A 25,165-nucleotide genomic window follows, 5' to 3' on the forward strand; every position below is an offset into this window, starting at 1 on the left:
CGATTAACTTGTGGACAATGATCCCTCTCTCCCTTGCTCTGATCTCGCCTCCTTCTGGCCTGTTAAGTGGCCTGCCTCACACAGGGTGACTGGCTGTCCACACGATGTGGCTTGCCGACATGGCACATGGCCACTGTCATACAGATGATAAATCAAAGCCCTTGATGGTCTCTGTGTGTCATTCAAGCTCGGGATAACCTCAGCTCAGGTGAGGTAAAGGACTCTCTGAGTGTTTAGATAGTTAACTTAGTCTAAGTTCTCAGTGGGTCTCAAATGGTGTGGTCACCATTTATGTAAACACATATTTCCATTAGAGAGGGTAGTGATTGGTCTAATGGATAGTGAGGTGGGCTGAAGATCGGAAGGCTGTGAGTTCTAATCCCGCCAGGAACACCACCACGAGTGCGCCCTTGAGTAAGGCACTTAGTTACTCCAGGGTGAATGTCCCTGTAATCGGTCATTATAATTCGCTTTGGATTAAAGCGTCAGCTAAATTAAATGTAATGTGATTAGTAAAATATGCATGAATAAATAAATAAAAAGTTAACTAGGTGAAAAAAGGTAAGATACACTTTTAAAACTAGTCTTTGCTGCTGCCTCAAAGGAGAAGGGAGGAGAGGAGCAGGGGAGAGGAGGGAGACAGGAGAGGGGGGAGACAGGAGAGGCTGATTCCGGAGCACATACACACTCAACTATAAAAGAACCAAAATAAATAAATAAACAAGTTTCAGTGTTTTTTCATATTGGAAATGGGATGTTATTGGTTATGGCCATGATTTTATGATTATTGAAAGCGTATACAGTTCTGCTTAATATAGGTGTTTCCATAGAGTCTCTTTATTTTCCCCTCAAAATGCACCAGATTGATGCATTTAACTCCAAAATTAAAAAATAAATCTTACCGGGGGAGCATGCCCCCGGACCCCCCTAGAGGATTTTAGGTCGACCCCCACTTAACATGACATGGATAGGTTCCTATATACATTTATAAATACATTTATTTGTTTAAATAGTAACCCATTTCCATATGTTTGTGGGTAGTAGTCAATAAATAAACATGTTGTTAAAATTCACGCGTTGTTCTTTTTGCGCACCCCCCTGGTTTTAATACAGCGGTGACCTGCCAAGCGCCGGGCAAAAAACAATCTTCAAATAAAAGAAAGTCACCGGAGGAGTTAAAGGAGAGTGACAGGGAGTATGAGAAGAAGAGGGAGAGAACGTTTCAGCCAGCTTGATCTATGGAGTTGGCTTCTAAAACCGTCCTAAAACCCTTTTATAATCTATCGATTAGATTTATGATTAGAAAATTATAAAAGTAGGGTAGACATGTGGAGATTATCCGGCTGAACAAAACGTGCATTTATTAAACAGGTTTGTTTTCCACAGACTTTATTTCCAGCTATTTTCCAAACCCTGTGAAGAAATCCCATTACTTTTTGTCGAGGGAACCAGCAGCTTACTTCCTGGTTTTATGAGCATCACTGCACCTCTCAATATGATGCCAATATAAACAAGGTCTTCTGTCGGCTCTTTACATCAATGCCGACCTATGCTGACAAGTAAGTGAAGAGTAGAAAATATAAAGGTATTCGCTATAGGGAAATGTCCCAGAAGTTTAGGAGAATGAAGGTTCTAATCTAATCTATTACATGTCTAACTCCCAATGACAGGAAGGCAGAAAGTGCATTATACAAATAATAATACTCATAATAATAGCAGACATTTTTTAACAATGACCACAATATCATTATTTTAATAAACCAAATATGAACAATTGAGGAAAATGAGGAAGAAATGATGATTCAAATGTTGTAGTACAAGTAGTAATGTAGTTAGTGCGTAAATTACTATTGCAACAAATGTGTTAATTTTCTTCATTATTAGTCGATTTTCTTTGGACGAATGCTCTGGGATTACAAAGTGGTTACAATGGTGGGGCCAGTGATAATACATAATTCCACCAGCCCGGAGGAATTAATTACCCTTAATTGTACCCTTAATGTCTACCCTGACCTGTTTTGTATAGATATGGCCCAATAATATTTTGTTCAAATATAGCATAATAGGTGAGCTTTAACTCCTAATGGCATTAACAAGATTTAACAAAGCCGAACTAAACTGTCAAACTATGATATCACAATTATGTCAGTTTTGTTACTGAAATGTTGTCCGAGACATATTTTATGTGCTGTTAAGTGTTAAAAATTAATGTTTGTGGTCCAGGCTCCACATTGAAAACAGTTGCGCTAAAACCAAGTACCAACCCGTGCAAACTTTAATTTTACAGCTTAACAAAAATATTTCTGAAAACAATAGAGACGAGAAATAGTCAATGCAGTAACAGAATCTATATTCATATTTAGTGACAGTCACAGTGCTGCTTAGTTTGATGATCGGAGTTCATGCAGCAGTGATTGACAGTGTGTTAGAGACTGCTCTGATCGGTCGCTTTTCTTCTGCATTGTGTAATCTTCAAATTAAAGATCATTGAAGCAGTATAGGATTATGTTTTCACATATCTGTCTCATTCACTACTGTCACGATAAAGATTGAACAAATATAAGTATACTTTTTTATAAAGTTACCTACTGTAGCTTTAAGAAAGTTGATCAAATGTCAGTTAAGAGTGATTTTTTTTCTTCTGTGACACTAGATAAATACTTGCCCTGATCCACAAATTAAATTTAGCTAAGCTGGTAGCCTAACTTTTCGGCATGATAAACTGAAATCCCATCCAAGTGGGATCAAACCTCCATAACATGACCTCCTGAAATGACATGGATTAGGAAGCTAATGTAACCAACACTCCACCAACCGTTTTCCTCAGGTTCGCTTTGACTTCCTCCTCTGTTAGCTGCCGTTTCTCCTTGTGTATTGGCTCGGGTTGGGTCACATGTTCAATGTTATTTTCCTGCAACTTCGGTGGCAAAGGTGGAGGGTCCACCTCAGCCTCTGCCTTAGGCACTTCGGATAATATCTTTTTTTGTCCATGTTTCGCTATTACATTCTCCCAGTATTGAACCTTCCTGATTTTCCTTGCACTCAACTTCTTCTTATAACTCTTTGTGGTTTTCTTTGTGGTGTTCTTTTTCATTACACACTGCTGCGTACTGTCGATGGCCTGCAGGCAGCGATTCCTGGAAAAAGATGCAACTTGGCCTTCACTCGTAGACAAGTCTGGATTTACAAAAAAGTTTGTGTCAAGGGGGTTGTGATAGGGGTTAACCATGTGAGGTTCCCCCACAGAATCAGGAAAGTTATGGTAAGTGTTTAGGGGGTAAGGACCCTCACCGGGGTATAGGGAGGGAGGAACAGACACCTGCGTCTGTCCCCAGTAAGTATTTGTGGCAGAGCTGTAAGTGCCTTTATCGTAGGCAGTGTACTGTGAGTCCTCGGACAAACTGTATTGTGGAAATGTAGAACAATTATCCGGTTTGGGATGGGGGTTGGTTTGGTTTTGTGTAAGACTGTTTCTGCTTCCATCTCTGCTTCTGTCTATAACAATTTCTCTGCTTCTGTCTCCAATTCTGTTTTTGCTATTGTCTCTAATCCTGTCTCTGCTTCGGTCAATAATCCTGTCTCTGCTTCTGTCTATAATCCTGTCTCTGCTTCTGTCTCTGCTTCTGTCTATAATCCTGTCTCTGCTTCTGTCTCTGCTTCTGTCAATAATTCTGTCTCTGCTTCCGTCTATAATCCTGTCTCTGCTTCTGTCTCTGCTTCTGTCTATAATCCTGTCTCTGCTTCTGTCTCTGCTATTGTCTATAATCCTGTCTCTCCTCTCTCTCGAATAAATCTGTTCAGACTTTCGTTCCAGGTTTCTACTGGGGGAGCACTGACGCATTGGGAGGCTGGGACTTAAGCTTCTAGACTTGGTGGACCTTGAGGAGTTACTGAAATGTCTCTGGGGGCCACTCTGCTGACTCTCCTGCACTCCTCTACATCCTTCTACATTTGTGTCTTCATTCTTCTTCCCGTACAGTCTCTCCTGAGTCCGATCTTCTAGTTTGCTCATCCCTTCCACTTCCAGGTTCAACCCCAGAGTTTTAAGAATATTCTGAAGCTGTTCACGCTGCACATCCACCTTTGGTTTATCTTCTTCTTCTTCCTTCTTCTTCACAACTGAAACAGATGACTTTGATCGTATGCTAGAACCAAACTTGCTTTCTCCTCCTTGATTCCTACTTTCATCATCGCCCGGTATGCAAAAGGTGTCGTGGCCTCTGTTGGTCTGACTGAAGCCGAGAAGCGAGGCTTCACTGTTTGATCGCTGGCCCTCGCTCCTGAAAGATGGATGTGGCTCTTTCTCTCCTGCAGGGGGCTGAGTGGTTAGGAGCTGCTCGCCTGAAGGGAGATCTTCATCATCATCGTTGACAATCCTGCTGAGGAGGTCTATGTCCACTCCTTTGTTGAGCACGCTGAGGAAGCGCTGGAAACCTTCGTTGACGATAGTCTCCTCCTTGGCTGGTGAGGTAAAGCTTCGACTGGGGGGAGACGGTGGGGTTTCACCGCACTGAGGAAAGGAAAGATATTCAAAAACATTTTATTTTTTTTAAAACCTTATTTCAGGAGAAACAAAAAGTTATGGCAACCACATTACTTTTTTTGTGATTGGAACTTCTAAAGTTCTAAAAGTCGTTGACAATTGAGTTTATTAATTTTAATAGAGTACATTTCTGCGCTCTCTACTTCAGGGAATTAAATACAGCCATTTTAACAGTTATACATCTATGTTTTTAGGTCCGACCTGATAAAATTGCAAATGGACTTTAAAATCAGTGTGACCAGGGTGCTTATTCCAATAAAAGACATCGATATGAAAAATGGCACTGAGATTGATTTAATGTTCATGGGATTCCTGTGCTGAAATGTCTTGTTATCAAATCTGATTCCAATAAATCTGCATTAAGCTAATAATAGCCAGCTGATTTATCAGTTCAGCGCTGTAAATAAACACAATAATGGATGGAGTTACGCACATTTTGATGGTCTAGATGGCTTCTTTTTTTTTTTTTAACTATATTGCAATAATATTGCAATAATAATTGCAATAATATTGCAATAATAATTGCAATATTATTTCAACATTACAAGTGATGAGTATATTCAAAAAAGAAAGTGTAATTTACCTTTAAGGTTACGGAAGGTTAAAGGATAAGTAGCTATAGATAGAACCTAGATGGCTAGATAAATATTGATGATTACCATCATTATTAATGTCTTTTCTTGTTTTTTTGTATATATTGATATACTTTTTCTACAAATTAAGGGGCAAAAAGTGGTACAAACCTCTGTGCGTGCTGGATGACTGCATCTCCTCTTCATTAGCGCCTTCACTCTGAGCTTCAGGGGATGGTTGTTCGGCAGGAGACTATCTTTGCTCAGCCTGGATGAGTGCATTCGCTCTCTGTGCGACCAAAACTGAAAAAAAATAAAGCAGTACAGTATACAGTTTAATTTGTGGAACACAGTTGGACTCTGCAAATTGGTAAGAAACCCAACGTTAAAAAAATATTAAACAAAGGATTATCTAACCATTAAGAAAACTTACTTACCATTGAGTTAAATCTGGCAGGATTTATTTTCTGCAAAATGACATTCACCCTTTCTTTAAGAGTTGCACCTTTGCATGTAGCTGCATTACTGGAAACGTTTGGCAGTGTTGGTTCAACTGCTTTCAGAGCAATGGCAGCTTTCTTAAATATTATCCGCTCCTCTATCTCTCTAAGCTCTTTCCTCTTTCTTGACAGCTCTGGATCTTCTTCTTCCGATGGAAGCGGTTCTCCGTCTGGGTCCTGGACTTCTGAGTCTTTAATATAAACGTTATGAAAAGAAGGACTCAGTCGCTCGTGTTCCACATTCACTCTCATGCTGCTGTGTGCTTCACAAACAGTGGGTCTTGAGTATTCACAGTAAGCGTCCCACTCAATATTAGTCCTTGGGGCATTCTCAATGCTGTTATTTATGTCATTTTGTTGATTTGGGTGCAGATTTCTCTGGATTGCTCGTATGGCATCCCAGTCGATTGGATCCATCCTTCAGCCTGCCTCACTTAAGATGTATGTAGTCAATGCACTCTGTAAAGTAGAAACAATGTGGAAACATTACATTCGAAGAAAAAGACCAGCCTTGTAGACTGTTACTGTACTGACAGCACTGAGGGAAAAAAAAGACCAACTGTCTTTTGGAGAAGCCCCCCTCTCGTCACTGTTGACACAACGCTGCCAAAGATTACTTTGGCTTACATACTTACTAATTGTGAGGAAAGACAAAGCCTGGCTTTGGATAAACTAACCTGTATTCCACGGTGACATGCTGTACTTAAGTCACTTTGCAAATTTAGGACAGAACAGACAGCAAAACTGACTAGCGTTAAATTCAGTTTTTAGTCGGATAGCTTAGCAGCTAGCTTAGCATCTACCAGACTGCTTACCTGCTACAGCGTCTCAAACTACCACCTTCCACTGTCACATAGTGGAGGTTTTGTTTTTTCAAGGCTGTTACATTAAAAATGTAATTATTGAATACTGATATGCCAATAGGGACCTTTAGTAGGCTTCCGAAAAAAGCGAGGGGTAACCGTTAATGTTAAAAGTGTGAAATGTTGGTACTAACAGCATCACCCACAGGGCGGAGTACCAACTGCACCTCTCGTATTCCACTAAACTTTGACAAAAATTTGATGACATTAATGTCATACTCATTGGCCTCAGGACAGTTTGGTCAATGTTTGCCAAACCTTTTTAACCCTTTCATGCACGAATTATGAAAGCCTCACTCAGGATTTTTTTACAAAGGGTTTTTATTGCTCTTGGGGCATTAAAAACAAGATTTTAACTTTAGTTTTTTCAAATTTAGAAAAAAAATGTTTTATATGTCCACTCAGGTGGACAGTATGCGTTAAAGTCTAAACTGAAAACTTGTAAATTTGGAAAAAATTATAAATAAAGATGTGCAAACTTAAAATTACATTATAATAACTTAAAGGTGGGGTAGGTAATTCTGTAGAAACCAGCTCGAGCACACACGAACGCGCACATGACCAATGAGGGCACGAGATAAGTTTGTGCACAGATGGAAGGCTGACAGGCAGGTAGCCCATCCAGTTATTTTAGCCGGGCCGGCTAAAATGATTGGTCGTGCTTTTTACAGTACTACGGCTTCCACAGATGAATTTTTTTTATGGATTTGTTGGGAAAGCACTTAAGATATTCATTGCTATCGGGATGTTAAGAGCATTCCATGGAATATAACAAAAACTGTATCTCGAGCCGGTTTCTCAAACTTACCTACCCCACCTTTAAGTATATATATTTAAGGCCCAAAAAGATATTGCAAATGAAGTATTTTCAAGGAGAACAGTATGAATTTTTGTTGAAATACAGCCAGTGATGCATGACGTCCACTTTAGTGGACAGGCGAATAATCATGATTTCCTGCAAACATAAAATCAATACTTTGACAATTTATGAATTATATGATTCCTTAGTTGTTACTTGACGTCACCAAATGTTTTATACCGGCAGGGAGCGCTTTCCATGAAAGGATTGGGCAGGATATTGGCAGGTGACTTGGTCCATGTGGCTTTCTGTCGTTCATCTTGGTTTAGAGACATTTATCATTCACTTGCACTGGCTTTCCACTGAGTAGCAGTTTATGGGATGATGCAATAGGGTCCTATGTAGTGGCTGATGATCCAACTATGCCATCAAAACCCATGCACACACAAGAAAACACCTTTTGAAAAGCTGTCCACTGTAGTGACTTCAATGCGTGAAAGGGTTTTAAACAAATGTTTAATGAAGAAAACAAATCAATCGGTTTTATTTATCTATTCTTCAGCAGTCTTGCATCTACTGAGTGTTATAATGTTCCTGGCTTTTTCCAGGACATTTTCAGGAGCTCTGCATTCACCTGTCAGTCAGTAATTTAATATTTTGAAATTTGACAGAATTACAGCCAACCAATAGCATCAATCCTTTTATGGAGTCAATAATTAACACAATACAATTTTCAATAAAAATACATATTTCACAAAATCAATAGTCCTAATGTGATCTTCCACAGAGTTCCAGCTGAAAAGATGCTAGATGAAGTGAACAAATCCACACATTTCCAAGCATGGTATCCATACAAACTATACTGTATACGCAGATAATAGAAGCGATTTGTGATTAACCTGCTTCTTCTTCACAATATAGTGCAATTAAACATCTCGTAGCCATTTACTTATAATCACTGTGTTTAATGTTTTGCTATACAAATATGTACAGGATCATTTTCTGCATATGAACACAAAGGAAACATCTCATCTTCAACAACATTGAAGCTTAAGAGTAGAGCATGTTATGTAGTCGTGACTCGGCCAAATCCCTCTGAAGACTAAACACCGTTTTACGGTGCCATTTCAATAGGAAAAGAATTAACAAAAATTACAATGTAATAAATCTTGGTATTAAAACTAAAATGTATTCATAAATCAAGAATGCAGCATTTTCAAAAATCAATTTCACACAGTATTTTTCTTCAGCATGACATTGTACTAAGGGTATAAGAACAGACAAAGATGGACAAAGTTCAAAAAAGTATTTTCAGTTAACTTGTGGTGTGTTAATGTCATTGACTGTGTTGCTTTTTTTATGTTAATTTTCTCTGAGGTTATTCTTAAATGTCTTTTGTGGTCAAAAACAGAAGTCCATGACAGTCCAACTGATTTATTTTATCAAGATCTTTTGCTGTTTTCCAGAGTCAAAAATATTTATATTAGAATATATAATCAGTCAGTCGGATTTCCACAAGTTGCTTTATCCAGGTTGTTTGGTATCAATGACCTGCAGACATCGGGTCCTTGTGATTGTTTTTTTCTGTGCTATGTTCAGAGGCTGAAATGTGTTAAAATAGGATGGATTACCCATATTCTGTGGGAGTAGGTGCCTCATTTGAGGGAGTACTCCTGGAAAGATGTTCATAGCTGGGACACTGGGGTAAGGGAAGAAGGGAGGCGGGCGAGGCATGAATAGTCCAGGTCTGAAGTGGGGCATGTTGGGAGGAAGAGCCGGGTACGGAAGCGGGGAACTGTTAACTGGGGGGTACATCGGCATAACAGGCGTCGGGGGTGGATAATTGTATGCAGGATTTTGAGGAATCGGTTGACATGCAGCGTTGCTGTCCTGAGAGTACGTTTGACATTTCTCACTCTGCTGTAAAGCGCTACTGCCGCTATTTTGTGCATAAACAACAGCTTCTTGCGCCTGTACTTGGTCTACCTCCGTTTTATCCCTCTGAGCACTATACAAGTCTTTTTGGTTGTAATATTCCCTAAGTGATGGGCTAAAACTAGACCTGCTTGATGATGAGGATCTGCCTTGCTGTCTTGGTGAAACCGCTCGCTTTGTTTCCCTTTCCCTGCTTGCTCTGCGAAGGGGTCTCCCGTCAGTGTCCTTCTTTCCATACAGGCGCTCCTGGATCCGATGTGACATCTGGCCCAGTTCATCAGATCCTAAATCCATGCCGATGGCCAGCAAAACATCCTGCATTTGCCTGTGCTTGTGCTCCTCTTCAGGTGTCAGTGTGATCTTTTCCACCACAGGGGGAGACCTGGATCTACTGTTGGAGCATTCCCCCCTCTGCAGAGACTCTTCATCAGACAAAGGGCACCTCTTTGGGCTGAAGGACTGGTGAGGAGGCAGTGGAGAAGTCCGTCTCTGGGGTCCATTTCTCTCGCTCCAGTGGCTTTCCTGTTGCATCCCAGCATAACCGGGAGACCAGGGATTATCAGTTTTTGTGAAAGAAGTTGGAGACTGTGGTCGATCATCCTCTTCTGGGGAGCTCCGAGTCACTATCTGGGTGAGAGTGTCCACATTCACACCCTTATTGAGCACTTCCAGGAACCGCTGGAAGCCCATGGTTGACTTCTCAGGAACAGCAGCGCTATGGGTGGTGACTTCACTCTCAAAAGACTGATGGGAAAAACACAGAAGCAACCACAGTGTAGGGAACTCTCTGCACTCTTTGTTTGGCAAACACATTTGTAGTATATGGAACAACCTGTGAGTCATTACACATTTTTAAATGTTACTATTTAAACTCAAACAGCACTGAATTAAGTACTTCCTTTTTCGATTACATTTATTTTTATTTTAGAAGAATATTGTGGGTTGTTCTTGGCCATGGTGATTGGTTCCCTTTCAAGCTGACGATGGGAAACTAGCTACTGGACTTTTAGTAATTAGACCAAATCAAAAGAGTAATGCAAAAGCTGGATTTGTTTAAGTCTGTGTTAGCAATGTCAAGGTGTTGTAAAGGCAATGTGTGTAATGTCGGGGGCAAGGGAGAAAAAAGGGTTCAGGTGTAACTAGGGATGGGTATCGTTAAGGTTTTAACGGCACTACTACTTTTATCGATACCGCTTATCGGTCCGGTCTTTTAACGGTTCTTTTATCGGTTCTTTTGGAGAAAAAAATAAGGTAAACTAACTAAACAAATTGTGAACAAAACTAACATTGCTTTTTATTTAAATTAAATAAATAATATTTCACATCAAAAGAAACAACAATGTTTTAACAAATCATATTAAATAATCTGATGACAGAATTGTAAACAGAATAGCTGAAACTTCAACAAAATAAATAACTCAGTTACCTCTAATCATGAACCCATATTTGTATCATTGAGTTAACTCTGTGTGTTGCTGCTAGCATACATAACACCTGACGTGGAAACGTTCCTCGTGGATGGGGCTACAGAGCTACTAGAAAGACAGTCGAACCCGGTGCATTTCTCCGTCTGAATGTGGTGCACTTTTGCTAAATGTTTAGACAAATTGCTTGTGTTACCGCCCTTGCATGCTAAACTCTTATTGCCCTTTTGGTAACTTTGTCCACATCGAGACGGGTAAAGTTTAACCACACCTTGGAGCGCGTTCTCTCCGCCATCTCCTCCGTGTGTGTGTGTGTATGTGTGTTGCTGCATGTAGCAGCTGCGTGTGTGTAAACTCTCTCCCCCTCGCACACAGGCGGGGGAGAGAGATCTCTCGTCTGGATTGGAAAGATCGAAAATACTAAAAATAATCCTAGACGCAATTTGCATTCTTTTTGCATATTAGAAACGGAGTTGGCGAGACTAAAACTGCAATATAATGTTTGTGTAGCAATAATACATATGACAAATATTTTTTACATGTCTCCAGTACCGATAAAAAGACGGAGTTATAAAATAACGTCGGAGCTCAACGGTACCACGGTCTTTAATAATTCAGCCCCGGGGCCCGTTTAATACCGGGGCTCGGTACCCATTCCTAGGTGTAACCAGCAGATATTGGATTTTGTCTTCTGTGTTTTAAAGTCTTGAAATACAAATGAGGTTGCTTCTCAAAGATACCTGCATATGAATGCTAATACATGAAACAAAAAAGCTAACGAAAGCTATCTTCTGCCTCTTTTGCTCTCCACACTGAATGTTTACCTGCATGCAACCAAAGGCCGCTCAAAAGTGGTTGGTCAATTCTACCCTAGAAATCATCCTATACAAGAATATTGTTTAATTGCCTCTAAATACTGCATTCATATGCAGATGTTTTTGGAGAATAAGGAAACTAAGAATGTACACAATCACTTTGGCTATGTCATGATTCAACAGGCCAGTCTTCAGTAGCTGAACATATTTGTATTTAGTGATCCAGTTAGGGCAGCCACTTCCAGGGAAAATCTTCTTAATAACACTCTGTACTACAAACTGAAAATGTTGATTTGATTATTTGGGGTAAATTGTGAACACACGCCATGGCCTGATAATGCATATATTAAATCCTACAACGGATGCATTACACAAAAACAGAAGCGTTCAACCTAAAAGGTGCCATTCAGTGGTGAACATTCAGTGTTACTCAAAAGAATGAATTGAGTGTGTGTGTGTTGAATGCACTTCCTTTCTAATAAAACATTAGCAAATCATTTAGAACAAATTATATATTAACCCTAGCACATCTGATCACACCTCTTCCCGATGGTAAAGGTAGCCACATGTGAAAAGTACCCACCTGTCCACTAGACCCATTCACTGGAAACCTTGTTTGACGATAATCCTCATGGTGTGTGGAAGGGCTGTCATTCCTCTCTCCTGGTGCGGCGTAACTCTGTTGGATATGGAGAAAAGTTATATTAAACTTCCTTTAATAATACAAAAAACCTTACACTGAATATATACAATGTATACAGGGAGGCTTTTGCTCCGCGGGATAGTGTGCTGATCTTTGGATCATCGGAGAGCAAGTTAGAGTCCTACTGCAGTCAGCATGAGGTTGTGTCTCTGGGCAAGACACTTCACCCCAAATTGCTCCTGTGGGGATTGCCCACAGTACTGAATGTATGTAAAGGCCCTGACACACCAAGCCGATTTTGGCCGTTGATGAGCATCCTGTCGCCCTACTCAGATTGGTGTTTCCCGCACCGTCGTGTCTTTTCGGCCGAGCCGACACCCTCAGGGTGCTGTCTACAAAATAAATCACTTAGCGAATCAGTGCATGAGAAGCGAAACGGAAGTGAGGTACGCAAACAAACGATTAGGCACACACAGACGGCTATTATTTTTCATTTTCATCTCACCTGGACGCAAGAATTAAACGATTATAAGTCGGTATGTGAAACAGTCTGTGATGGACGAGAGTGAAAATGGAACACACACGCTATTTGTTGTTTGTATATATCACGCAGTCTGTCTTCCGGTTGCCTCTTTTGAATGACGAATACAGACTACCGCCGCCTGCTGGTAAGGAGAGTTATTGCTACTCATGTGCTACTTGGCCGTCGGCTGAAGTCTTTGCGGTGTGTTCCAGTGCAACTTTTTGGCCATGACGCAGGAGATGTGAGGCGACACAACAGTCGGGTCCGTCGGGACGTGTTCTTTGGTGTCAATTTGGTGTGTCAGGGCCTTAAGTCGCTTTGGATAAAGCGTCCAACAAGTGACATGTAATGTAATTGAGTGACAAACCTTCGTAGATGTCCTCTCTTGTGAACCATCTCTGCTCCTTTCACGATCATCTCTATCTTTGTAATATCCAGAAGATTGTCTGCAGTCGTCATGTTGTTTCCTATAGCTGGATTCCTCGTGCCGATAGCGTTGTTTGGAGTCTTGAGGTGTTTTCCTGCATTTGAAATCCTCTTCCAGTGACGGTGTACATTTCAAATCTTTGTTTACATGTGCACGTGAAAAACTGTTGGGTGTAGTGTCTTCAGGCTCACGTCTGTATCTGTAATCTTTGTCATCCTCTGTAAACTGTCGCCTTTTTTTTGGAGCACCCTGCTCAGGAGAGGACATCCCTCTCCTGGCTGAGCTCTTTCCGCTCCAGTCTTTGCTGTATATCATCTTAGGAGAATCACTGAACTCTGTGCTTCTGCTTGTCCTCTCTTTGCTACCATGTCCACCATATTTCTGATAAGAATCCTTGAGCTTATCTCTTTGTGGTTCACCCCTCTCTTCCCATTTATCCTCATAGTCGTCCCAATTCCTGGAACTTCTGTCACTGTACTGCCTACTGTTACTGTACTGAGACCTGTTGGACTGCATATTCTCACAGTAACACCAGCAGCTGGATGGCAAAGCCTGCAACAAATAATAGATAGAGAAGAAAATATGCTTTAAAAAGATGAGGTAAAGACTTCCGAAGATTTGATAAACCAAAATTTTAGCATTTGAGATTTACCTAAACGAGAACTTTTTTAACAGATCACAGAGGATCCATTTATTGCAATACTAAAAGTAAGAGTAAGTGATCACATAGTTGTGAAAACCTTTACTTGCAATCGTCACCGCTTAATCATATCACATATAGTAGTACATATTAATTATCATCGCTTGAAATAAGGGGACGGATCAAGGGTTCCTAACGTAAAACCATGCTATTTAAACCTAAGGGACTAGGTATTGTGTGCAAACCTTTATTCCAGGTGACAGAACATAACTACAGTAGCATAATTCTAAAGGTAACCTGCTGTATATTGTTTAAGTTAGCAGTATGCGTTGAGTGACACATTAGAAGTAGCCTAAATAGCTTTTGATCTAGCTGTTAGCATTACCTTACCTGGGTAGCCTTTCGCTAGTAACGTTGGGTTGGCTGCGAAATAGCAGCTAGTTAGCTTTAGCTCGTGCAAACATACGTAACTCACAATTTATTAAGACCAAAAAATGTCTATTGACTATTTACATCCTAAAGGGACACAGTTGGGCCTAGGGCTAAGATACATAAGCTAACGTTATCTGAAGCTAATTTGCAAGGGACAGTTTTGGTTAACCTATTAGCAGTCATAGCAGTAGCCTTGGCGTGAACAGTAACGAAGGATTACATTACCTTTAATGTTGGACGACTCCACTTTTTTAAGGGGGTGATAATAGGAAAACCTTGAAAATAATTTGGGAAATGTGTTAAAGTGCTGACAACAACAAACTGTCAAGCAACTAGCTAACATTAACCAAGTTTTCACTGGCCCTGTGTTTCACCGAGATATTTGGCTTCAGTCAGTAACAAGGGAGTTGAAATACCGCCCCTCCTGGATGGAGTGTGAAAAACCTGTCTTCTTCTTCTTCTTCTTCTTCTTCTTCTTCTTTTTCTTCTTCTCTTGCTTTTGGCGGATTGCAAACAACTTAAAAGGTGCATACCGCCACCTACTGTACATGAGTATGAATCATCACATAATTCCAACTCTTTAACCTATGTTCTAATCAAAATCAAAAATCCAAAAATCAACAAAACCATTAAATAAATAAAACAAAAAACAAATCTATGTTCTTTCCTGACCTAATGTTAAATTATTTTTCCTACCCCAGTTTCACTCAAGAATTTAAACAGTGCCTTTCTGGTAGCTTTTACTCCCTCTCCTTTTGTTCCCAAAACACCAACTACACTCCACTCCCTCTCTGCCTCTAAGACTTTAGCCTTTAATTGTTCTCTTTCCGCTTTATAGATGTCACAATGTAAAAATATATGTTCTACATCTTCTTTTACTGCGCAGTGGCGAGCCGTCAGGGCCCTCTAGGCCCTCTGTGAGGGCCTAAGATATTCTACAAAATAAATAATATTTAAAAACATTAAAAAAAAAAAAAAAAGATTTTTAATATATTTTTTAGTTATATTTTTCATTAGTTTTACCAAAATAACTTGATTTAATTGTATTTAAAATAACATTTCCAAAGAAATAAATCCTTAGAATCTGCCTATTCAGTTTCTGTTGGAATGTGAAGGGTGAAAAAAAAGAAGATCGTCTCTGCGAGTTACTGTGAAGAGAGGAGCTGTTGGACATCCAGGCGGTCCAGCTATGAATTCACAGAGGGCCCAGCTATAGTAACTAAACCAGAATTTCTCTCTAGGGCTCTGAACTGAACGAGAGAGTAATGTCAAATGACAGTACAATTGACCAATCATATCTTCCCTCTAAATGGGTGCGTGTTATTATCATAGATAAACACTGGAGCCTCATCCCAATACCCCTCCTCGACTCCTCCTTTCCCTCACTCGCTTCCCTTCCCTGCGTCTTAGCTCCGCCTCCGTAAGATGCGAGCGAGAGACACGAGGAGTTGACGTGAGGACAGAGGAGTCCTCAGGTATTAATTGGGATGTCCTCGTTCACTCAAACGTCACTTTTAAACGACGTCTGTTAATTCAATCTCGAGGAAACTGGCTTCCAAGAAAATATTTCAAGGATGCTACGTCATCGAGTGCCGCTGAAGGACTGCTCCAATCTCCAGCATACTTGGAATTGCACCGAGGCCGCGTCCTTGGTTTGGGGGTAATTTCGAGGCTGCACATGGGTAGACTTCGCGTCCTTAAAATCCCCACAATGCTTTGCGCACGGACCAATTTCCCCAAATCTGTGGCGGAAAATCTAAGGCGGGGCCTCTCATATGACGCACACCTGCACACTTGCTAGCCTGTTCCACTCTTCGTTTTCCGAATGCCAAGAAGGATTCTTGCCTAGCTTCTGAAGCAAGTGGCCGTTTCTCAATCGCGAGGATGCTTGCTTGGTAGCACATGTCTTCCGAGTCACTTGCTTCAGAAGCTAGGCAAGAATCCTTCCTGGCATTCGGAAAACGAAGAGTGGAACAGGCTAGCAAGTGTGCAGGTGTGCGTCATATGAGAGGCCCCGCCTTACATTTTCCGCCACAGATTTGGGGAATTTGGTCCGTGCGCAAAGCATTGTGGGGATTTTAAGGACGCGAAGTCTACCCATGTGCAGCATCGAAATTACCCCCAAACCAAGGACGCGGCCTCGGTGGAATTCCAAGTATGCTGGAGATTGGAACAGTCCTTCGGCGGCACTCGATGACGTAGCATCCTTGAAATATTGGCTCGGAAGCCAGTTTCCTCGAGATTGAGAAACGGCCAGTATCTCGGAAGACATGTACTACCAAGCAAGTATCCTCGCCAGGGCCGTGGAAAGTAGGGGTGCTGAGGGTGCTGCAGCACCCCCTGGTGGAGGACAGGGGATCTGCACTTCCACAAGATTAAATAGAAATATAATATTAAAAAAATGAATTTTCAGCCTTGATGTAACAACATTCATAATTAAGTAAAGATAACACCCTTTTCACCCAGGTTACATTTTCCATTTGCCCCGTACGATGGACGCTGTAAGTGATGAAAGTGGGGGATGTTGGCTTATCAGGCGCCCGCAGCTCACAGCCAGCATGAGAGAGAGAGAGAGATAGATAGATAGAGGGGGTGCACCGGTACCGGCGGGGAATGTTGTTAGCTTCTGCTGCGCTAACGGATATAAGAAGCTGTTTCTACAATACTGTGGAGGGAGAGCTCTCCTGTCAGACTGAGAGGCACAGTGAGGTAAAGGACTCTTGAGTGTTTAGATAGTTCACTTTAGTCTAAGTTATCTCAGTGGGTCTCAAACGTTTTGATCACAATTTATGTAAACAAATATTTCCAAGGCACTCCTTTATAATTATTAGGATAAATAAAAACAGGTTTGAAATCATTCCAATGTATACCATAGGACAGTAAACCAAAAATATCGTTTAAAACTGGAGAGATTTAGAAATATGCATAAATAAATAAATGTTAACTGATAAAATAAGATATAAATGAACCACAAAATTAAAATAAGTTAGCCTACATTTATTTGTTATTGGCTATGGTAGGTTATTGGATATGTTCACATACTTATTTGATTATTAAAATGCAAAGATCAGCCTATATCAGTCTCTAGTCTCAAAGTGCACCAGATTGAAGCATTTTACTTTAAAATGTTAAAAAATATATTCCCGGGGGAGTACCCTCGGACCCCACTAGAGGATGTGAAGTCCACACCCCAATTAAAACATGTTCATGCAATACTAAATACATTTGAAGCCTTTTTATATAAGCTGTCCACTATATCAATACGTTTCTCTGTTTGTAGTGTAGTCTTTTGTAGATGTTTTTCATTGCCAGCTAAAATCTTGCCTAGGGCAGCAAATTGGTCAAAACCGGCCCTGGTGTCATCCCCACAGCAACCCCCATTTGAAACATGTTCCCACGGCTATGATCCTCGCGATTGAGAAACGGCCACAAAGTCCTCCGGTATTAATTGGGATGTCCTCACACTCTCCACGGGCTGCGGAAGCGAAATGCTTGATGGGAAACGACTCGCTGGTATCTCGAGCTGAGCGCTCATATGTGATTTTTACCCCGTGCTGTTGATGAAACTCTCCAATTGGCTCGGCAAAAGTTGTTCGTTGTTTTGTGTCAGTTTTACGTCGCCACTTCCATTCACATTTTTCTTCACTGTTCCACAATGTTTATCATCATGAAATTAATATCTATATATGTTATACTATACTTGCACGGCTTACCGTTTTCATACTTCATATATCTTAGCATATTCATACACACTGTTAATACTGCTCACAGGCTGCTGTGTATATCTAGTGTATTCATACCCCTCACTGTTTATTCATCATTCGATTCATTCAATATTTTATTCTGTAGATTGTGTAGCCTACATTACTTTTCACTTTACTGCTATTTGCACTCCTGGTTAGAAGCTAAACTGCATTTCGTTGTCTCAGTAGCCTACCTGTAATATGTGCAATAACAATAAAGTTGAATCTAATCTTGAGCAGGAACAAATCTGTATTTACTTAGTAGGATACATATCTGACATTAACGATTAAACACAATTGTGCATTCTTTATAAATGCAAACTGGTCAAGACCACTGACGGAAGTAGTTTTGAAAAGTAATAAGTGGTTCTGTCTTTTACGTGTAGGATTCAACCCCCCTTGTATTTTTTTGTTTTAAAAATGAAGAGACACTTGAGTCATTCATTTTTAATGATAATGATTGTGGGATTTCTATTGCATCCACTTCATCTGCAACGAAGAACGCCAACGCAATTTCCGCCATTGCAAACCGAGTCAAGACGACTGATGTCAGAGGGCATAGGTATAAAAGTCACGGCTCGCCACTGTTGAAACCAGATGCAATACGCATGAATAATATGATTTATTTTTGCGGATGACTTGTGGTGGCATCTCTGGTCCTTCCAAATTGTAACTCTTTTATATATATTTTTATGTTGATAGATTAATAATGAGACAAATAATCAATTCAGCTCTATGAGAGACTTTAAGGAGACATACTGTATTAGGGTTTCAAATGTGAAATAATACTTGCTTTAAGTTCAAACAAACACAAATATTATTCTAACACTGTCTGCTTGAATATACCTCTGTTCACCTTCTCTTTAAAACACTTATTTTAGTCTGTCTCTAAGTGTGTAAAATCCCAGTGTGTTTAAACTTGTTTTCCATCTGTGCTTTAGTTGTGTCTGCACCACCATGGCCCATAGTCAGGAAATGATTGTAAAAGCTACTTCTACCTTTAATTTGTATAGTTGTGCATCACACAACCTAAGGGAAGTTGTGACGGCTCCTTTAAGGCAGTTTCTGAAAACTGGCGATCTTTTGAGATGAATTGAATCTCGAGGCTGTTTTGTGGGAATGCAAATATGTTTTAGAGTGGGCTGAAGTAGTGCTGGGCGGGATACCGTTTCATACCGAATACCGGGAATGTTATACTGTATGATATAGCCTACATTTTTCATATACCGCAAAACCGTTGAGTGGCGCTCGAGTGGTGCAGCAGTGAAAGGAATCATCCCCTTCGCAGTAGCATCATGTGAAGCTGAATTTAAAAATGGACACTGAAGAAAATGAGACTGCAAATGGAGATATAGGACACACAAGAATAACTTGTGCCGAGAAAAGGAGCTGTGTCTGTTGTTTTTTGGATTTGCAAAATCTGACGTGGACCACACAAACATTTATTTCAAATTTTGTCAAACAAAACATTTTGCCAGAAGAGTAAACACAACTAATTTATTCCACCACCTCAACAGAAAGCACCTATTGGAGTACCAAGAATGAATGAAAATACGATCTGCTTCAACAAGCAACGCTGGTGAAATGTCTAAAGTAAAGACAAGTCAAGCGTCACTTGAAAATGCATTTGTTCCAGGGACTGCCTATGATAGGAAAAAAATATCAATGTAAATTCATACAATAAATAAATACCGTGATACCGTTATGAAAAATACCGTGATATGAGTTTTTTGTCATAACAGCCAGCCCTAGGTTGAAGGCTGAAACACAGTATAGCTCACCACACACAGGACAGACACATTCTTTATTTCATATTTCTATTCAGGAAGCCATCACATGACAATCCATTCATTTGCAACCAAAACAAAATGTTAAACAAATGCCACATTCCTTCACACAGCTCTACATAGGCGCTTGTGCAGTCTACATCATTTAACTCACTAATGGGGTGAACTCACTGCTCCCTGGGTGATACAGATGATACATTCACTTCATCAGTGCAGTTTAGACATTCAAACCATGTTAATGATGGAATGGTGTCAGGGACATGTGCTGTGTGAGTGAGGCAGAAGCCGATCAATCGAGGAACACAGAGTTGTTATCAGTCCCAGGCCTTTTCCCACAACTCTGTGTTAGGGACGTCCACCTGAGGGCGCTGTAACAGAGGACAATTGAACACAGCACACAGTTAAAGCTTGTGAGCTTAGCCAGGAACACAGTCCCACTTCTATGCAGGCAGGGGCGGACTGGGACTAAAAATCAGCCCGGGAAACTCGACCGGCCGACCGGCCCACTTCGGTAAAGGCCCACCGGGAAAACTCCCGGTATTCCCAATGGCCAGGCGCCCCTGTATGCAGGGATAGATTATCTGCATGCAAAGAATGAGTGAAGGCAACAAAAAAAACACTGCAACATCAAGAACGTGTTAGAATTACAACTGTTAAGTTTTCAAATTGTTTTTCAACTGTTCAAGATAAGAGAGTTGTTGGCAGAAAACACACAAGATTATGATTACATCTCACAACCCATTTTACAGATTACAATTGTGTATTTTCAGATGTCTGCTTTAAACCAGTTTAGAAAGAAGGATTATGCGGCCGCTGACACAGTCAATTCCAATGTTAATAAAAGCATACAGAAGCTGTATATACGTTTTTTGGGAGTTTGATTTATTTTAAATTAACACAAATACAAAATTAAAACCTATAATTGCACACTAAAACCATTATTTCAAAAAAAGAACTATTTCACATAAACCCCTAGTTTTTTCCGGGGCTGGGGCAGTTCAACTTGATTTTGGGGGGGGGGGGGGGGGGGGTGCGCCATACTTTATGGGCGCTGTACGCAATATAGGCGTAGTTCTGTAAGTATAAGATAATAAGATGTACTTTGTTGATCCAAAATCGGGAACATATTTTTTAAATTTCTAACTTTTTTCTTTCTTTTTTTTTTTCTCCCCAATATTCGGTGCCCCCGATGGGTTGATGCACCCTTAGCATTCGCCTATACTGCCTATGCCAAGGGCTGGCCCTTGCCGAAGTGAGCATAACATCAACAAATGATGGATAAAACTCACTTCCCAAAACCTTATTTCCACCTGTTTTCCCTATTTTACAGATTAAAAAAGAAAAAATAGGGAGATCATCCTAGCTATACATTTCATATACATAATTGGAAACACAGGAAGAAAAAAAAAAAGTGGCCATTTAGATCAGACTTATTTTTTTATCAGGCTTATTCTCATTTCCCTCAATGGCATCTCAGGGCTTCCGTACGTGACAATATATAAGATAACCTGATTGCAACAGAATGTCGTTTATCACTATATCACAGTATCCATCACTCTAGGGTTTGAGTTTCCCCCAGCTCCCAAGTTGCAGCCTTAAGTCTTCTCTTATCTAGAAGAACACATCATGCAAGGTACAAAACTAAACACAGTTCCTGAAGCCTCCCACCTCTTCACTGGTAGAACTTGATCTCTGTGTCCACAGAGTCAAAAAACAAGTCCCCCAGTTCTTCTCCTGGGATCTCTCCGTTCAGCATGGCGGAGATATCGGTCAGACACTGCGACTCCAGGTCCCTCAGAATCTCATAGACAGCTAAACCCTCATCCTGACATGGAGAGAAGAAGACAGAGTGGTGTCAAAACACCAGTAACACCAGAATTTGCATATGCTTGAACCCGGAGTAATTTTACTTAATCCTAAACTTTGGCAAAGCCCCTCTTTATACATCATATGTATAATGCAGATCTCACTCTTGGATTTTCCAAAGCAGCCAGGCATCTGAGACACAGATTTAATGACAGCATTCATAGCTCTCCAGCTATCACACACCTTCAGTTCCTCTAAAGGCTAATCTGCATGTCTACATTCTTAAATTGCTCTCCTAACAACAGGCAATAGTTGTGTTTTCATTCCATGCTAAGTGAGCAAATGAATTCTCTGAGTATATTGTTATGACAGTTAGTTAAAAAAATCTCTGTACAAACAGGGAACGATTAAGTACTTGTACTTAAATACATTAGCAAATGTTGAAAAGCCACAGCCATTCAATCTTAATTTAAAGAGAGCAAATAATTTCTTTTACATTTATATTTGGAGTTCGTCGAAAAAAAGTCTATCTTGATTTGCAATTGTTTTCTTAGACTACTGTTTCCAAGGTAAATAACCAACATTTATTTGAACTTTGAAGTACAGAGATACTGTACCAAGTTCCAATAAGTGCTTTGGAGGAAATCAGTACAGCTACTAAGTTTGCATGTCAATAAATCCTAGCCAAAGAAAGTAGAAAGAAAGAAACGCTGATGAATACTGTGTGATTAAATGTACAATCCCCAATAAAAGCTAGAAAATCGACTTTAAATTGGGGAACTGCTTTTGTTTACGGTCAACAACCACATTTATATGTAAAATCACTTGATAATTGAAAATGACGCTTGTGTAAATAATTAACATAGGAAATCTTGAGAAAAGGCCAAAACTTTTTGTTAAGTCGCAGTTAGGATAAGTCGTTCGGCATATTCAAACTAATGAACACATGCTATCAAATCCTGATAATAACATATAATGTTATCTTCCAGCTGTGCCCTGATCTGCACAGGGCTATCATTGACCTAGGTCGTCCATCAGTGCCCACCGGGTTGGTCTCCATGGTGCTGAGCGCCACCTGGTGGGCCTTGTACAGCTCGTGTCTGCGGTCCACCTGGCTCTGAAAGCGGGGCTGCTTCCTGACAGGGTCTTCTGGGCCAAACTGCGGGGAGACCACCCCCAGCACTGAGGTGGAACAGTCCGAGAAGACAAAAGGCTTGAATATAGACCTACCAGGGTTAGGGTTGGGGTGGGGGGGGGATTCATAGAGAGAAAGACAGGAAAGAAAGAAATGCAGACTCAGAAACTCCCATCAGCCCAAAGTGGAGAATGAATGGAAGAAGGGCAAAGATGAGGAGACAAAGAGCCATTGTGTCCTAACACCTTCATCTGTCAGCTTTTCAAATGACATTCCAATGACATAAAATGACATTTGAATACATTACATTAAATTGCATTTAGCTGACGCTTTTATCCAAAGCGGCTTACAATACAGATGGAGCACTGAATTTCGGACTCCAGTTTACAGCTTCCTGCCTACGGCCTGTCAAAGACCAGTATAGAGGAATGTTAAGCCCTCCCACTATTTTCCAAGAGGGCGTTGCCAGATTTTCAATTTCAGGTTTTAACCAGGAGATGGCGCTTCATTCACAAATACAGAAAGACAAGTTTCATGGACTTTCAGTTGTGTTTTGAAGAGCATTTGAACACATCAATATTTTAGATCAACTAAAGTATATCTAATCTTGTAATTCAATAATATATAGTCTTTATATATTAAATAATCATAATTATAATGTAAATGTTTACATTACACTTCTTTATTTGTTATGCTCATACTTTAACCTTTACAATCGTTTGCTTTAATATGAAGTATATTTTTGTGTTTGCTTCCTCCTGCTCCCTTTCGGACACATACTGTATGATTTATTATTATTATTAATATGAAGATATTATTAAGATAAGATAAGATGTTACTTTATTGATTGAACATTTTAGTTTAGAATGTGCTGTCCCACGGTAATTCAGAAGGCTCACAGGTCACATTCCGACCATTATTTAAAACAATAGGTGCTTTCACACCTTCTACAGTTTGATTTGTATACAGGGAGCTCTGTCAGTTTTTGAATTACCCATTTGCTTTCGGGGAGCCCTATTTTTCAGAGCACATCCTGCTACTAAATATGTCACACGCACGCTCTGTTGACTGGCGCAGCAGCGCGGATGCGATCAATTGCTATAAAAACACTCTTCTACTAATACAGACGGTGTCACTATGCCGGCGGATGTGGCCGTTGTTGAAGCCTCTTCAGGCTCCGCATCGGCAGGCTCACTCGGTGTGGAGCTGTCAAACTCGACCCTAACGCCGCTTACAGCCGGCCAACTAAAAGTTGTTTTCCGTTCACGTTGTCATTTTTAGACTCCTTCGCTTCTTTGCTTGTGAATCCAAAAGCTGTGACGCTTGGCTGTTTTCGTTTTGCCATATTTTTTTATTACACAGCCAGAGTTAAAAAAATATCAATATGAACATTTCAAATACCGCGCCGGCATCACCGCCATAATCATAGCAACGTAAGTAAGAATGCAGCGCCGCCACATACAGATGGCAACACCCAGACATATTCACAAATATAAAACAAATATTCAGAAACTGTAATGAACAATAACTATTATTTATTTCAAGAACTGTTATTTACAGAAACTCAAAATTTCTAATCTGTGTGACACAAATATGCACAATTGTTTTGGGCTCCCCCTATTTATCTCAAAGTCAGCCTTCAGGGGAGCTCCCTCCCTCTTCGGGGGAGCCAAGCTCCTCCTAGCTCCCCCCCATTTCGAACAGTGTCTGTGGCTGAATGGCCAGCGATTAGGTGCGGCGCATTTGTCATAGGTGATCAGAGCTAACTGCCTGCCGTCAGATTTCATTTCAAAAACAGATCTGATTTTAAGACTATTTCTGCGCTCATAAAGAATGATAAGAATAAGAATAATGCGTATTGAACTGGTTTCATTAATTAGTGAGTTTATTTAATACTAGAACCGCCAATCGGGTCAATTTGTGTGATGTGTGTTGTGTGTGTGCAATGTAACTTTTTTTCAATAAAATATTAAAGTCTCCCAGTCCCTGACTTGTCCTGAAAGTATGTTATGTAGCACCCTATGTTGTTAAAAATTGCATTCTAATAGCAGGATTTGACAGGTTTAGGTAGGCCTATACAAAAACTTCTGGCGGTTCTAGTGTTAAGGTAATTAGGTACAGTAGAAGCCCTTTTTTATCAGTAACGAATTTAGCAGTTGAACATAAAAGTCAACTAACTGAGGGTCACTTGCAATGACAGTGTTGTGTCTAACTGTAAGCTTGTCACTCAGAGTAACCTACCGTTAATTTAGCTGCTGCAGAAGAAAGATCAAGGGGGGAGGGGGGAGAGAGCTGTGGTTGATGGGCCATTAGTTGTGTAAATACACAGCTGAGAGCTGCCGTTTCATTCAGACTGTTTAAAAAACTGTAACAACGGACTATTTTTCTTAGCGGATGCATGTCAATTTAAATCAATACATACAACTATTTTTTAAATCAATACATACAACTATTTTTTAAATCAATAAAATACATTTTCTAAATCCATAAAAGCATTTCAATTAATATTGGGAGTCATGTCGTTACTTTGTTGAGAATTTGGCCGTGTAATAAGCGGGATAATTTGCAGCGACTTGTT

The 25,165-nt window shown here is 40.3% G+C and overlaps 3 protein-coding genes across 7 annotated transcripts in view; all 3 read right to left on the reverse strand.

The window, feature by feature from the left end:
* LOC307030203 (uncharacterized protein) overlaps positions 1–6,628 on the reverse strand; it is an 8,548-nt gene extending 1,920 nt beyond the window's left edge. Inside the window, exons 1-4 of the mRNA XM_079666495.1 lie at positions 6,431–6,628; positions 5,553–6,074; positions 5,287–5,418; positions 2,816–4,510 (exon numbers count right to left, since the gene is read on the reverse strand). Coding sequence (XP_079522621.1) covers positions 2,816–4,510; positions 5,287–5,418; positions 5,553–6,032 — 2,307 coding nt within the window. The 5' untranslated portion in view covers positions 6,033–6,074; positions 6,431–6,628. The remainder of the gene's footprint in view (positions 1–2,815; positions 4,511–5,286; positions 5,419–5,552; positions 6,075–6,430) is intronic.
* Positions 6,629–7,776: 1,148 nt separating this feature from the next.
* LOC307030277 (uncharacterized protein) lies at positions 7,777–14,565 on the reverse strand. The gene is made up of 4 exons (XM_079666607.1): positions 14,342–14,565; positions 12,985–13,596; positions 12,035–12,130; positions 7,777–9,956 (listed from the first exon to the last, which is right to left on the reverse strand). Exons 2-4 carry the CDS (start codon positions 13,558–13,560, stop codon positions 8,802–8,804), a joined length of 1,827 nt encoding a protein of 608 aa, XP_079522733.1. The 5' UTR covers positions 13,561–13,596; positions 14,342–14,565; the 3' UTR covers positions 7,777–8,801.
* A 4,777-nt stretch (positions 14,566–19,342) lies between these two features.
* scrn2 (secernin 2) overlaps positions 19,343–25,165 on the reverse strand; it is a 37,623-nt gene continuing 31,800 nt past the window's right edge. Inside the window, exons 7-9 of one of the 5 annotated variants that reach the window (XM_079666724.1) lie at positions 22,498–22,678; positions 21,315–21,471; positions 19,343–20,014 (exon numbers count right to left, since the gene is read on the reverse strand). In XM_079666724.1, the coding sequence (XP_079522850.1) occupies positions 21,319–21,471; positions 22,498–22,678 (334 nt within the window). In that variant the 3' untranslated portion in view covers positions 19,343–20,014; positions 21,315–21,318. Of the gene's footprint in view, positions 20,015–20,507; positions 21,472–22,474; positions 22,679–25,165 lie in introns of those variants that run through there. The other 4 variants (XM_079666723.1, XM_079666725.1, XM_079666727.1 and 1 more) reach the window with 4 other exon arrangements.

The sequence above is a fragment of the Notothenia rossii genome, assembly GCF_949606895.1.
Source record: "Notothenia rossii genome assembly, chromosome: 1".
Classification (NCBI taxonomy): Eukaryota; Metazoa; Chordata; class Actinopteri; order Perciformes; family Nototheniidae; genus Notothenia; species Notothenia rossii.